This window comes from Rhinatrema bivittatum, chromosome 1, assembly GCF_901001135.1.
Source record: "Rhinatrema bivittatum chromosome 1, aRhiBiv1.1, whole genome shotgun sequence".
Taxonomy (NCBI): domain Eukaryota; kingdom Metazoa; phylum Chordata; class Amphibia; order Gymnophiona; family Rhinatrematidae; genus Rhinatrema; species Rhinatrema bivittatum.
This window is the reverse complement of record NC_042615.1, coordinates 728,222,016-728,238,590: the sequence shown is the minus strand read 5'-3', so window position 1 is coordinate 728,238,590 and position 16,575 is coordinate 728,222,016. Positions and strand designations below refer to the sequence as shown.

Below are 16,575 nucleotides of genomic sequence, written 5' to 3'. Positions count from 1 at the left end.
AAGGGGCTCAGATCTTTACCAAGTTGGATCTGAGAGGTCCGTACAATTTGGTACTTATCCAGCCAGAAGATATCTGGAAAACAGCTTTTAACTCTAGGGATGGTCACTACGAGTACATTGTGATGCCCTTTGGCCTATGTAATACCCCTGCTGTCTTTCAACATCTCATAAACAAAATCCTCCGAGATCTCCTATATTCCTTTATAGTCGTATACCTGGACGACATCCTGATCTTTTCAAAAGATCTAGAATGACATCATGATCATGTCAAGACCGTACTTCAATGCCTAAGAGAGAACTAACTCTACGCCAAATTGGAAAAATGCATTTTCAAACAAAACCGTCTGCCCTTCATAGGGTATATCATCTCTGACAAAGGATTCTCCATGGATCCAGAAAAACGTCAAGGTATCCGAGACTGGCCCCATCCAGTTGGCCTCCGTGCTTTGCAACGCTTCCTTAGCTTTACGAACTATTATAGAAGCTTTATTGCTAATTACTCTACCCTAGCCACTCCACTCACTGCCATGACAAAAAAAGGGGCTAACACCCATGTGTGGACTCCCAAAGCACAAGCCACCTTTCATACACTAAAAGAAGCATTCTGCTCTGGCCCTTGCCTACAACTTCCAGACCCTAGACGCCCATTTATCATAGAAGTCAACACATCAGCTATTGGAGTGGGGGGTAGTGTTAAGTCAATTTTCTCCCAAGGGTACATTGATCCCATGTTCATTCTATTCACACAAGTTCTCACCTACTAAACCGAACTATACAGTCGGAGATCGGGAACTCCTAGCGGTCAAATTGACCCTCCAAGAGTGGCGCCCCTGGTTGGAAGGGGCACAATACAAATTCACCATTTTCACCGATCATAAGAATCTTGAACACCTAAAAGAAGCATAACTCCTGAATCCAAGGTAAGCCTGATGGGCGCTGTTCTTCGAGAGATTTAATTTTGAACTGCGCTATTGACTGGCCTCAAAAAACCTCCGCGCAGTTGCGCTCTCCAGATCCTTCAAACCCGAAGATATTCCCGATGTTCCAAGACATATCATTGACCCTGCCTGTGTATCCCTCGCAGTGACCATCATGATCCCTGCTGGAAAGACCATCGTTCCACGTAGATTACGTGAGCGGGTTCTCCAGTGGACCCATAACTCTAAGCTGGCTGGACATCAGAACCCTCAAGATGTTGCAGAGATTCTACTGGTGGCCCAGTATGGTGCAAGACTCCTGCAACTATGTAGATTCATGCCCTGTCTGTGTCCAACAGAAACCCCCTACAGGGCGTCCATGAGGTCTCCTCCAACCGCTTCCAGCTCCCACCGAACCTTGGTCAAGTATATCCACGGATTTTATCATAGAACAATACCGTGATCTGGGTTATCATTGACCGTTTCTCTAAAATGGGTCACTTCATCCGCCTGCGAAGCCTTCTGTCGGCCCCATAGATGGCTAAATTGTTTCTAAAACATGTCTTCTGCCTCCATGGTCTCCCAAAAGAGATTATCTCAGACCGAGGACCACAGTTCGCTGCAAGGTACTGGTGCTCTTTATGTAAAAAGTTCAAAATCACCTTGAATTATACGTCGGCCTATCACCCCCAGACCAACGGCCAAGCAGAAAGAACCAATTGGACCCTGAATACTTTCCTCCGCTCATATGTGAATGACCAACAGGACAACTGGTCCGATCTGCTGCCTTGGGCAGAATTGTCGCATAATACCCATGTTGCAGCTGCCACAGATGTATCACCATTTTCCGTGGTGTTTGCTCAACAACCACGCTTACCACTGCCAGTACCCCTCTCTATTCCCTCGCCAGCCGCTCAGTTCATGGCCCACACCATTTGTCAGGTGTGGAACCAAGTCAAGGAATGCCTCAACCAGGCCACCGAATGCTCCAAATGGACTTCAGATGCCCACAGACGTCCCGCTCCACTCTTCCGTCCTGGCCAGAAAGTGTGGCTAAGCACTCATCATATAAGACTGCGACTCCCTTCACACCACTTGGCACCGAAGTTCATCGGCCCATTCCCAGTCCTACGGAGAGTGAGAACAGTTTCCTACCAATTACAACTGCCACATGCCACGGGCATTCATAACACCTTCAATGTTTCCCTGTTGAAGCCGCTAGTCGTATCCTGGCCCTCTCGAAGAGATCCGTCACCACCCCGGATCTCCACTAAACCTGATATGACTGTTCAGGTAAAAGAAGTTCTCGATGTCCGTCGGCGTTGAGGCAGATGGGAATACCTCTTATCCGGGAGGGTTATGGAGCCGAGGAGAACTCGTGGGAACCTTCCCACAATATCCTTGACAAGGACCTCCTTAGAGCCTTCCACAGGGCTCACGCTGAAAAACCTCACCCGCGTAGAGGGAGGTCTAGAAGGGAGGGTACTGTGTGCGCCCCATCTGCCCTCGGCCCGTGCACGGGCCTGCTCACCTTTCCAACTCCATTGCAGGTCCCAGGTTGGCCTCTCCAGCAGCAACTGCAAGCTCCTCCAGGCCTCGGATTCATGCAGCGTAACAGGCCTCACGATGGGGCTCGGCGTCCTCCGTGGCATCAGCCCCACCCCTAGGCACGCACATACAGACCACCTGGTCCCTTCTAGGGCCAGGGGCAGGTCCAAGCTCCGCGGCGCGCCCTGATTGAACGTACTACTAAAGGAAGTGCCTGCCTGCACTTCCTTGCCTTGGCAATCGGGTCGACACTGTGTGTGTACTGAGTGTGTCTCCTTGTCTCATAACCTGTTCCAGTCTTGTTCCAGCCTTGTTCCAGCATCCTCATGTTCCAGTGTCCTCGTGTTCCAGCGTCTGTCTGTTCCTGCATTCCCCCAGGTAGTACCTCTTGGACTGACTCTCCAGTACTGACCTTTGCCTGTTTCCTTGACCACGCTGATCGCTGCCCAGATTCTGACCTTTGCCTGCCTCCTTGACCACCTCTGGAACCTGACCCCTGCCTTGGCTGACCATTCTCGGACTGATCCTTGGAACTTGACCCTGCTTTGGCTGACTTCTCTCGGACTGATCCTTGGAATTCGACCTTGGCTATCCTTGATCTCGCCTCCTTGATTCTGGCCCTGCTCCTAGCCTTGTCATCGCAGACACTGTAGTGGCCTTCCTTGATCTCTCAGCCCTCCAGTCAAGACATCGACGTGCACCCTTGATCCTGGTGAGCACACCTCTATACTTCCTATCTGGGAGACCCTGCGAGGCCCACCTAAGTCCAAGCGGCCCGGGTCCCCAAGGGCTCCATCTGGGGGGACCTCGGGCTTCCAGTGGTGAAGCTCCAGCTAGCCTCTGTCTCCTCCTGTGCTCTGCCACCCGGTGGCATGTGCTTACTGGGTCCAACCAGGGAGCCGTTCTACACTGCTCCAGGACAAGGGTCCACCTCCAAGCACAACATCTTCTTACTATCAATAGCATCAGCAAGGTGTATATCCGAGATATAGGCATTATCATGTAGAGATCCTTTTTTAAAAATTTGCAATAAATCCAGTAATAATCATTCCAATACCATTCTCTGGGTAAGCGAAAGCCTGACAAATTGTACCGGGCCTGCTGGCAGGTTTGTGTTCCCCTGTTGCCGGCAGCTGTTTAAGAAGGGCTGCGGGCAGGTGGCTATGAGCCTGAATGGCGCAACCCCGTGTTTCAGTTGGGGAGGAGGGGGGAGGGTGGGGGCAGCGGTGAAACGGGGAAGAGTGTTGTGGTGTGAATGGAATATGGTTTGCATGGGGGTGAGTGTGTTGTACGGGTTGGCAGTATGGTGGGACGGGTATGGGGTGAAAATGGAAAATAAGATGGGATGGCGACATGATGGAGGTTTTGCTGTTGTCAGTTTGTCTTACTCTATTTGCATTGTATCAGGTGCTCTATATTTGGTCGTACCTGCCTTAGTGTGGGACATGTTCTCTGTTCATGTTTTATCCCAATAAAAATTATTTTGGAAAAAATAAAAAGTAATTTCTTCCTATCATGTAAATCATCATTGAATGTGTTTGCATTGAAATGATGCAGGGCAATGGTGTCTTTGTTTTCTATGTTGGTTTTCATTATTATTATTTTATTCTTTTTATCTCTTTTTTATTCTTATAAATTGTGTTTATATGATGGTATTACATGTTTACTATTATTATTACATGTTTTTATTTTATTTGTCTTATGGATTTGTATGTTATTGTGTATGCATTTTGTAAACTGCTAAGAATTGTAGATCGGCAGTGTAATAAATAAATGAAATTGTACTATATACTTTTTTGGAGGGGGCAAGGGGAGGCAGAGCAGATTAAGTGATAATTGGAAATTCTAGCATTTTACTATTCTTACTAATGCATAATCAGGCCATGAGTTTTCTTTTTATTATACTGTTCTCTGAGTTCAGTAAGGTCCAGTCACTGTTCCCTCTTTAAGAGCTGATTCCATGAAGCAAAGCCTTACAGCTCACTATAATCTTCTTGGGGTGAGTGAAAGAAGGAAAGGGTAAGTACAGTGAAAAGCAAGTTACCTAAATATAAATGGAAGATAATTAGAGATGGGCAAAAACTGCAACTCATCCAAAAGTCTGCCTGTAATCCAGATATTTTCCTCAGGTAGGCTGTAGTGAATAGGAGTTTGATATTGGTTTCAATCAATTCATTAAAATCAGAGTGTGAATAACTAAAGCCTGCAATATGAATTGACTGAGGACTTAATTTTTCCTGTTGGGTTTAATTTTCAGCCAAAAACTTACAATAGTGAACTATCTATAATCCAGTAGGATGTTGGGCCCAAAGTAGCATGGATTCACCAGGAGAAGTTCCTGTCAGACAAATCTGATTGATCTTATTGATTTGGTTGACTAGAGGATTGAGGTAGAGAGCTAGATGCGATTTATGCAGGACCATCCTATGTGGATGGTCCCACATAGGAAACTAATGAACAAAATGAGAAGCTTGGGAGTAGGCATCAAGGTAGTGGCATGGATTGCAAACTGGATGACTGACAGTTTGCAATGTAATGGTAAATAGAACCTACTCTGAAGAAAAAAAGTGTTAAATGGAGTGCCACAGGTTTCGGTTTTGGGACTGGTTCTGTTCAATATCTTTGTGAGTGACATTGCAGAAGGGATAGAAGGTTATTTTGTCTATTTGCAGATGATACTAAGAACTGCAATAGAGTGGACATGTCTGAAGGAGTAAAGAAAAATGTATACTTTTGTAAACCGTTGTGATGGCTCTACCGAATGGCGGTATATAAAACTCAATAAATAAATAAATAAATAAATAAAGAGAATGAAAAGTGATTTAAGAAAGCATGAAGACTAGTCAAAGATTTGGCAGCTGGGATTCAATGCCAAGATGTGCAGTGTCATGCATCTGGGGTGTGATAATTCAAAACAGCTGTATATGATAGGGGGGTGAAAGACTGATGTGCATGGACTGAGAGAGGAACCTTGAGGTGCTGGTGTCTGGCGATCTGAAGGTGGCGAAGCAATGTGACAAGGAGATAGCTAAAGCCAGAAGAATGCTGGGCTGCATAGAGAGAGGAATAACCAAAAAGAAAAAGGATGCCCTTGTACAGGTCCTTGGTGAGGCCTCACCTGGAATGCTGTGTTCAGTACTAGAGCCCATATCTCAAAAAGAATAGAGACAGGATAGAGGCAGTCTAAAGAGTGACCAAAATGGTATGGGATCTGTATCAGAAGACCTATGAGGAGAGGCTGAGGGATCTGAATATGAACACCCTGGATGAGAAAGTTGCAGGAGAGATATGATACAGATCTTCAGATTCCTGAAAGGTTTTAACGATGCTCGAACTTCAAACCTTTTCCATTGTAAAGGAGACAGTAGAACCCTGGGTCATAAAATGAAACTCCAAGGGGGAAGACTCAAAACCTAAATAAAGAAATATTTTTTCTTAGAGAGGGTGGTGGGTTCCTGAAATGCCCTTATGGAAGAGATGGTGAGGATGAAAACTGTAAATTAATTCAGAAGAGTATGTGATGAACACTGTGGATCCCTAAAGGCTTGTGCATGATAATTGAAAAAAGGGTGCATGGGGATAACCTGCACAGAGAGGCAGTTAGTACCTTTAACAAAAGGCAAGGTGAACTATTACCCTTAACCAATTAATGTTGATGCTTTTGACGCAGCTGGAACATTGCTCTTTGCTTCAATGGTGGAGGCAAAAAAGAGGAATTGGATTCAAATGATAGCGAACACTGGGCCCGACTTTTACAAGCTGGGGTTCTGATACATTCACATTAGGGATAAAATGCAGGATTGCTTCTACGGCCAAGTCCAAAAGCAAAGCACGTTCCATCAGCAATACCTTAACTATCAAGAAGGCTATTCACCCCATAAAAGTGTTGCTAGTAGCAGGGCCGGTGCAAACATTAGGTGGAACTAGATGGTCACCTAGGGCATTGGAAGTTGGTGGGGTGCCATCAGTGGACACAAGGGTGCCATTTTTTAAATGTGCAAAGGAGGGATGAGAGTAGTTGTGGCACGCAGGACAGAAGAAGGTGGTGCATGCGACATGGAGGTACCTGATTTTGGAGATTCGGAGAGAGAGAGAGTGTTACAACCACAGGGCCTTAAAGTCCTGTAGCAAAAATGGAGGCACGGTCACCTGCTCCTGGGAGAGAGTGAGCTCTTGGGCCACAGCACGGCTCAGGGAGGAGCCCCAAGACACACCGTGGGAGTTGGTGTGTACAGGAACGGGTGGAGCAGGAACAAGGTTGGACTGGAAACAAGGCAGGGAACATCAGGAACTGGAACAAGACAGGCTGAGCCCTCCAATGGACCTACATGCACCAGTGAGACCCAGCAATGCAATGCTGGTCTCAAGAATAGCCCTCCGGCCACTCAGTAGCCCTTCTGGACCCGCCGCTTGGGAAGTTATGGGAACGGCGAGTGCATGAGGCCAGACGGAGGCTGAGGGAAGGAACAAGACAAGACATGGAACTTGGAACTAGATGATTCAGATGAAGACTCAGGATACTTGGAAGACTCAGACGAGGTTACGAGGAACTTACGAGGTTACGAGAACACCAACAAATCAACGAGACTGATTAGAAAAGCTTACCAAGGCACCCTTTTTGTCCCTCAAGCCAAAACCCCGCTAAGGAATAGGGCTCTTTCCACCGCAGGTCCTTCTCATTGGAACACACTCCCACCAGACCTCAGACAAGACCCCTGCCAACATTCCTTCAAGAAAAAACTGAAAACTTGGCTATTCAGCCTAGCGTTTCCCTGATTGCTCACAGACTACTTCCCTTGGCAACTATGATTTGTTTTTATGGTATAAATCCACCCTCTAACCCTCCTTTTAAATCCACCAATTTTTGGATCCTCTGTTTCCCATTTCCTTCATCCCCGCGTCCTCCCTCTGCCTGTCCTCCCCTTGCACTCTAGCCCAATTTCATTCGATGCATTCATCTGTTAGTTAACTTTTAATGTTAATTTCAATGGCTTTTTGCAAGGCATCTGTATAAGATGAATACTTCAATTACCATGTTATTTTAATGTTCTTATATGTTCTTCATTCTATGTAATGCTCTCAGGCAAGTTTAATTGTTTCAATGTAAACCAATTTGATTTGTATCCAATGCAAGAAGATCGGTATATAAAAAACCAAAAATAAATAAAATAAATAAATAAACTTGGAAGACTTGGAAAAGACTCAGGATACTTGGAAGACATGAATGAGGATTCGGGAAATTGGAAGTCTCAGGCAAGGATCCAGGATTCAGGCATTTGTACTGGGCGAGTACTGCATTGCAGCGCACCCTACACAGCCACCCATGGCTGGTTGCGGACCACGCCGGAAGTGAAGCAGACTCCAGGCGAAGCAATGGAACTTGGAAATGGGAACTTGTCGAAGATTCGGGAGAGGCCTGCACCGAGGCATGCCCTACACAGCCTTCAGTGGCTGGTCGCAGACCACGCTGAAGAGGAGCAGGTTCTGGCAGAATCTTGGGCAAGGACAGAAGCAGGCACAAGGTACTCTGAAGACAGGATTCAAGACTCAGGATTCAAGAATCGGATTTCAGGAACAGACTTCAGCATTAAAACAAGGGCCTTCTGGAGACTTGTAGGGATGTGAATCATTTTCCATATCGTCTTAACGATAGAAATCGTGTGGCAGGGCAAGAAAATCGTGTTAGGCACGATTTTTTAGTTAAAAAATCGTTAAAAATCGTTTTTTCCGATTAGTGCGCACTAACGGAGAGTTAGTGCGCACTAACTGAAAATGATACAATTTGACACTTTTCAGGTCAGTTAAGGTCAGTTTAGGAATGAATATGTATTCCTATTGGCTGCCCTCTTATTTATTAATGTTACCAAGCTTCCCACTGACAGTATATGGGGGATGGGAAATGGAAACAGTTGGTAGCTTGACAAAACAAGTAATGTGATCAGTCAATGTGACTAGAACTTGTGCCCTAACCCTGATACCAGGGGTATTGTGATCTTCCTGCACACAGTGCCCTATTCCTGATACCGGGGGTGTTGGGATCTTCTTGCACACATCCCGGTATCAGGGATAGGGCACTGCATGCAGGAAGATCACAACACCCCTGGTATTAGGGATAGGGCACTGCGTGCAGGAAGATCACAACACTCCTGGTATTAATAGGGATAGGGCACTGCATGCAGGAAGATCACAACACTCCTGGTATCAGGGATAGGGCACTGTGTGCAGGAAGATCACCCCGGAGGAGTGAGGGTCAGGCAGCTCCCCCCTCTCTGTGAAGCCAGCCTCTCACTAGTAATGCAGGGAGGGAGCTGTCTCAGACTTCACCATCCTCCTCCCCCCCCCCCCCCCCCCTCACCCACACACCATTCACTAGCTGGGACATGGGGGAAGTCAGGAGTGAGGGTCAGGCAGCTCCCCCCTGTCTGTGAAGCCAGCCTCTCACTAGTAATGCAGGGAGGGAGCTGTCTCAGACTTCACCATCCTCCTCCCCCCCCCCCCTCTCACCCACACACCATTCACTAGCTGGGACATGGGGGAAGTCAGGAGTGAGGGTCAGGCAGCTCCCCCCTGTCTGTGAAGCCAGCCTCTCACTAGTAATGCAGGGAGGGAGCTGTCTCAGACTTCACCATCCTCCCCCCCCCCCTCACCCACACACCATTCACTAGCTGGGACATGGGGGAAGTCAGGAGTGAGGGTCAGGCAGCTCCCCCCTGTCTGTGAAGCCAGCCTCTCACTAGTAATGCAGGGAGGGAGCTGTCTCAGACTTCACCATCCTCCTCCCCCCCCCCCCTCACCCACACACCATTCACTAGCTGGGACATGGGGGAAGTCAGGAGTGAGGGTCCGGCAGCTCCCCCCTGTCTGTGAAGCCAGCCTCTCACTAGTAATGCAGGGAGGGAGCTGTCTCAGACTTCACCATCCTCCCCCCCCCCCCTCCACCCACACACCATTCACTAGCTGGGACATGGGGGAAGTCAGGAGTGAGGGTCAGGCAGCTCCCCCCTGTCTGTGAAGCCAGCCTCTCACTAGTAATGCAGGGAGGGAGCTGTCTCAGACTTCACCATCCTCTCCCCCCCCCCCCCTCACCCACACACCATTCACTAGCTGGGACATGGGGGAAGTCAGGAGTGAGGGTCAGGCAGCTCCCCCCTGTCTGTGAAGCCAGCCTCTCACTAGTAATGCAGGGAGGGAGCTGTCTCAGACTTCACCATCCTCCCCCCCCCCCCCCCTCACCCACACACCATTCACTAGCTGGGACATGGGGGAAGTCAGGAGTGAGGGTCCGGCAGCTCCCCCTGTCTGTGAAGCCAGCCTCTCACTAGTAATGCAGGGAGGGAGCTGTCTCAGACTTCACCATCCTCCCCCCCCCCCCTCACCCACACACCATTCACTAGCTGGGACATGGGGGAAGTCAGGAGTGAGGGTCAGGCAGCTCCCCCCTGTCTGTGAAGCCAGCCTCTCACTAGTAATGCAGGGAGGGAGCTGTCTCAGACTTCACCATCCTCCCCCCCCCCCCTCACCCACACACCATTCACTAGCTGGGACATGGGGGAAGTCAGGAGTGAGGGTCAGGCAGCTCCCCCCTGTCTGTGAAGCCAGCCTCTCACTAGTAATGCAGGGAGGGAGCTGTCTCAGACTTCACCATCCTCCCCCCCCCCCTCACCCACACACCATTCACTAGCTGGGACATGGGGGAAGTCAGGAGTGAGGGTCCGGCAGCTCCCCCCTGTCTGTGAAGCCAGCCTCTCACTAGTAATGCAGGGAGGGAGCTGTCTCAGACTGGTATCAGGGTTAGGGCACTGTGTGCAGGAAGATCACAACACCCCTGGTGCCAGGGTTAGGGCACTGTGTGCAGGAAAATCACTTAAAATCTACACTTACCAACAATCAATTACATATATTTGAACTGTGTACAGTTCCAGCCAGGACCACCTTTCTAAAATGCACAGTGATTGGCAAATTCAACATGCACTAGCATTTCAGGTGCCTGCTAACAAAAATAATAAACAAACAAGTTCTAGTCACGTGAGTGCTGATCATTACATTACTTTTTTTGTCAAGCTTCCAACTGTTTCCATTTCACATCCCCCCAACCATTACCTCAGTGTTAGCCTTGGTAACATCAATAGATAAGAGCACAGCCAGCCAATAGGAATACATATTCATTCCTAAGTGACCTTTACTGACCTGGGAAGTGTGAACACTTTGTTTCATTTTCTGTTGGTGTTCGTTAGTTTCCAGTTCCATTTCCCATCCCCCCAACCATCACCTCAGTGGTAACCTTGGTAACATCAATAGATAAGAGGGCAGCCAGCCAATAGGAACACATATTCATTCCTAACTGACCTTCAGTGACCTGGAAAGTGTTTATTTGTATCATTTTCAGTTAGTGCGCACTAAATCGAGTTAGTGCGCACTAACTGGGAGTTAGTGCGCACTAACTCCCGTTAGTGCGCACTAACACGATTTAACGATTTTTAACGATAAATCATTAGAATTTCTATTGTATCGTGTTCTATAACGATTTAAGACGATATTAACATTATCGGACGATAATTTTAATCGTTGAAAAACGATTCACATCCCTAGAGACTTGCGCTGCAGACATGAAGACAGGCCTAGTGCCATGAAGCACCCTACACAGCCCTCCATGGGCTGGTCATGGATCACAATGGTGGCACGCCAGGAAAGGTGGATAGGCAAGGAACCTGGAAGCAGGACGAAGAGCTGGAGATAAGGACTTCAGGACTGCACAAAAAGGGTCAGTTAGTCTCCAATTGAAATCCGTATATAACTAACTGTCTGAAAAGATCAAAAGTTGCTTTAATTTTAAGCACTGTTAAAATGGTACTTTATTCATGATTCATGTAAATTTTTTTACAAAATTTTTCTTATTATCAATATTTTGTCAATTTTTTACTGCAACAGATCAGTGCCAAACATCACTGTTGCAGTAGAAGAAAAGATTGCAACAAGTTTCAGATAAGTTCTTTGGCGGCGATTTGTAACACAAACCTGTTGATAACCAGCAACCATGTTACAAGTTTAGAATTTGTTACCATCTGATGTCAGGCAGATTTCAGTTTATAGAATTTCTGAAACCACTGCACATTCTAATTAGAAGCCAAAGATATAAAGATTATGGGCTTACTTTGTGAGCACAAGTTGCTTAATAACATAGCAGTGAATGATATCATTGCCCAGTAGCCGTGATACCGGCATTTTTTCAAACCGGACTTTCTAAAGTCAAAAACCTTGATTCTTTTCCCGAAGGGACAGTGTAAACTTGTGAAGAACACAAATCAAGATATGCATCATTTTTGGCTGTGAACGTGAGAAACACCAGTGGAAAATATAAATTGTCATAAAAAAAACTATTTGAAATTATTACATTTTTATTTTAAATTTAAAACATGAGACAATAAAGACCTGTGATTGAGTTTACTGGTTTGAAAAATTAGAGGTTATACAGACCCCTTTTTTTTTTTACCAGTTCTGAGGTCTAGTATAAAAATTGACAAAATATTGATAATAAAAAAATGTTGTAAAAAAATGTACATGAATCATGAATAAAGTACCATTTTAACAGTGCTTAAAATTAAAGCAACTTTTGATCATTTCAGACAGTTAGTTATATACGGATAAGGACTTCAGGACCAGGACTGGAACGCAGAAAATCAGGAACATCTGGACATGGAACATCAGGACTACTGGACATGGAACAGACGATGAAGGAGCTCCGATGAGGAACAAGACCAGGAACATCAGACGAAGGAGACCAAGAACATCAAGAACATGGATCTCAGAGCCATCTGGACAGGAGCAGACCACTGAGGACTGTGACCGGAGAAGAGGAACGTAGATGACCATGGAATCCGAGTCGAAGGCCCCGAGGAAATGATGCTGAGCCCTTTTATAGGGCTGGACTAAGGAACAAGGTGATGACATCATCTGGTTTGGCCGCGGGCTTTTCCCACCTCTGACCCTTTAAATATGATGAAGAGGTGCATGCCTGCGGCTAGAGAGCCCGGGAGGTGAATCGGTGTCGGCGGCTACCCAGCCACAATGGAGCAAGACCAGAGGGGCTTTCTGCCGCAAAGAGAGGATCCCGACGGCGGTGCTCAGGCCACGTGAGTAGAGGCAGCAGCGGCGGATTTCTGCCGCTTGAAGAGGACATCTGCAGCGGCTTTAGGGCTGCAAAGGAGCAGAGTCCCGGCGGTGGCACTATGCCATGGAGGTGGAGGGACGGTGTCAGCTTCCTGCCGCTGATAGAAGATGTTGGGTGGTGACTCCATGCCGCGGAGGTGAAAGACAGTGGCAGCATGGTCCGGGGGTGGCCTAGGCCACAAGAAGAGTCCTGCAGTGTCGGGCCGGCACAGCAATGATAGCGGTGAGTGGAGGGCCTGCTTGCGGGATGGGCTCAGCGAGCAGGATCATAACAGAGAGAGAGAGAGAGACACGTAATACTGTGATGTCACCGCCTAGAGCAGCTGGAGACCCTCGCACCAGTGCTGGCTAGCAGGAGCTTTGTTATGGGTTTGACAGTGGTTTGGTTTTGATTGTAAGCATTACTAGCCTTAAAAAAAAGGCATGGAGTAGCAGTTACTACCCTTAATAGACACATGGGGGTAACCTGCATGGAATGGCACTTACTACCATTAACATAAACATAGGGGCAAATTGCATTGAGCAGTAGTTACTACCATAAGAAAATTGCTGGGCACACTGAATGGACCATTTAGTCTTTTTCTGCCATCAGTATTATGCTACTATCTTACTGTATTAGTAAGCCAGCAAGCAAACAAGTTAGCCAACTAAAATAAGTTAGATAAATTGTCACAGATCTTCAGCAGGATACGTCTTCCATTATATATATATACATGGCTAAAATTATCTGGGTAAAGTTATCTGGATAACTTTAGCCTGAATATACTGTTAAAATTATCCAGGTAAATTTACCTGGATGACTATAATAACCCTACCTGGCTATCAGGGCCCAATTTACACATTTCTAAGCCCTAGGCCAAAGAACAATTCTGCGCCCCCTCCCCCTCAAAAATTGATTTATAATCTTCAATTTAATATGTAATCATTTATTTTTGAAACATGTAAGCACTTAATACAATCTTTATAATCTTTGAACCATATATTTTTAATTCAAAACTACACTAGTGCACTACTTTTGAAATTGCATAGCATTAACGCATACAAAAAAAACTTTCAATTGAATTTCTTCAAGTCGTCTTAAATATCTACTAGAATTTCTTCCTTCGCGCTTTTGTCCATGAAAAGGCTTCAATTGTTTCATTGAAGTCGACAGATCTGTTAAATCTGCTTCAATGCAAAGAAGTGCAAGGGCATTCAGCTTATTTTGTAGACGTCTGCCTATATAACCGATATGAGGTACGACGATTGCTTCTTTGGTTAGTTCAACTTATTCACCCAGATGGCGTATTCGATACAAAAAACAGCAAATAAAATTGACATAAAATGCAGAACATTTACATCGATTCTCATCTGACATTATAGAATTTTATTGAAATGTTTTGCATTTTGTGTCAAACTTACATTACACCACATTAAATGATGCTGCATAAACAAGCCATAAGTTGTGTATGTTTCATGTTTTGTAATAAAAATTGCAGCCCCCTTATAATTTGGCAAACACCCCCTGTCAACTTTTTCTGCTTACGACTTTCAGCCCTGAGTTAACAAAACAGTATAAAAAAATAGTAACGATATATTTTACGTACCTATTATCAGTAGATATGTAGAAGACAAGCGATATGAGCGTAATGAATCACTTGGAATCACTATTGTAACGCCAAATCTGGAATTTTCCTTTAACACGTGGTTTCCACTGAATGTGTGAGAGAGAAAGAGCAAATGCTTTTTGCCTGTGACTGAGCAAGACAGCGCAAACTGTAGAGATGGGCAACGTAAATGTACCGCTCAATGTATTTAAAGTATATGGATATAAATTTAAAAAACAGCATTTTATTATATGGCCTTTTCAAAAGAATACTGAAAAATGTGTAAATGTTTGATTATTTCTGCTGTATATACGCCCCCCCTGACTGCTGCACCCTAGGCCATGGTCTAGGTAGGCCTTAGGGGAAATCTGACCCTGCCGGCTATATTCCAAATATAGCAGGCCTGATACGCCACCCTTCTAAGCCCCAAAATACTAAAAAAAAATGTCATGGATTAGCGCTTGATCCCTCCAAATTAAAGGAAAAAATTCAAAGGCGATAGTAACACCATGAAGTACTGGACTGGGGTTTCAGTGGCAGCGTAACATGATCTGGGCTAATTATTTTGATTTTCAAAGTACAGGGAGGGTGGAAAGGATGGAAGGAGGCACTGGAAGGTAAATTTGTCTACATTAAGGTGAACCAGGGAGAGCGAGGGGGAGGCTGGGCCCAAAGGCCCTCCACATTGACAATTTATAGACTGTGAGAGGGGTTTTGGGAGCGGGGGTTCTGAAGGCTCGGTCCAGCAGGGCCCATGATGTAGAGTTTGGTTGGGGAAGGGCCACTCAATCCGCAAGCTTCTTCTTTTTTTAACCAGCAGCACTCATTAACTAGCTGTTTTCTTTTTTCGATATAATTGGTTAAGACTAAACGTATCCAACCACGCAAGGCTAGATAATTTTAAACCTAATTAGCAATACTCAAAAGATAGTTGGTTAGGTTTAAAGTTATCCAGCTAAAGGTAGCCAGATAACTTTAATCAGGGATATTCAGGGAGAAGTTTATCCTGCTGAATATCCAGGATAATTTATCCGGCTAAATTCAGATGGATTTTTCCATTCTATTTTTTTTTAATTAGCTTCAGTACTTTCTCAGCTTTGAATATTTAGCATCAGTGAAGCTTAAATTTCTCTCTTAAAAATTATTTCTGCTTGCAGTAATCTCAGCATATAGAATAAATGAACTCCAAATCTTAGTAATGTATACTCTCTATACACACATTTTTAAGTTAAGGAGTTTTGAGAATGCATTCCAGATTTCTACCAAAAGTGATTTCTCAATTTCATTTAAATCAGATGGTAGTACCACCAACATTTTTTCCAAGACATCCTTAGACTCCTTTATTTGGAGAGGCCTAAACCTTACAGAAAATTGCCTGTTTTTTTTTTCTTATGACTCAGTTAAACAAGGCCTACCAGTTAAGAAGCATACACTTTCTGCCTGGTCATCTGAGTGCATGTTGCACTATTACAATAACTTTGGAGTTCAGCTTTATTGTAAGACTAAGGCTCATCAGATATGAGCAACTTCAACTTCAATAGCTCATCTTCATTCTGCTTCAAGAAATCTGCAAAGCAGCCACTTGGTCCTCTCTCTATACATTTATCAAACATTATTGTCTCGAAGAGGACTCCCACAAGGCTCGTAGTTTGGGTTAGACAATATTTAAGAACCTGTTTACTTAACGGCTTCAACTCTCCCTCCATTCTCTATCCCGCCGAGTTGCAATCCTCCAGTTAAACTAAAGATAAATTATTAAATTACACTCAGTTTGGGAATCCCCACTTGCGTAGCTCAATTAGTTCTGCTTGTCCACAGAAAAGTGAAGTTGCTTAGCTGTGACAGGTGTTCTCCATTGACAGCCACACAAATCATCCTCACAATCCCACCCACCTCTCCTTAGAATTAAAGCTCAGCTTGTAAAATAAGCAGGGAGACTGGTGCCGTGGCAGCTGAGCAGGAACCCATGCATGCACAGAAAGCTTCTGGGTTTTTCTGGTCTCTGGAAGAGTATGTTCCGCATTGGTACCATCCAGTCACATCACCCACTAGTGTGGGTGATTTGTCCTGCTGTTTATGGAGAACACCTGTAACAGCTAAGCAACTTCACTTTATTTACTTATTTATTTCATCTGTCTTTACTAAATTAGCTTGGGGTAGAGTGCAGCAATAGCTAAAACTTAAACAAATTGAATAAAATACAAACAAGATAACATGATATCAAAACAATGAATGAAACTATATAGAAAAGGAGGGAAATTTTCAATAGTGTTTCCATAGGTAAAATGGAGTTTTACCTACAGAAATGGCCTGTTATAACATTGCCCACCCTATATGCGAGTACATTTACATGTGTA

The 16,575-nt window shown here is 45.2% G+C and overlaps 1 protein-coding gene across 1 annotated transcript in view; it reads left to right on the top strand.

The window, feature by feature from the left end:
• LOC115100791 (sodium channel protein 60E-like) overlaps positions 1 to 16,575 on the top strand; it is a 147,378-nt gene that overhangs the window by 688 nt on the left and 130,115 nt on the right. The window contains exon 3 of the mRNA XM_029619674.1: positions 358 to 408. Within this exon, the coding sequence (XP_029475534.1) occupies positions 358 to 408 (51 nt within the window). The remainder of the gene's footprint in view (positions 1 to 357; positions 409 to 16,575) is intronic.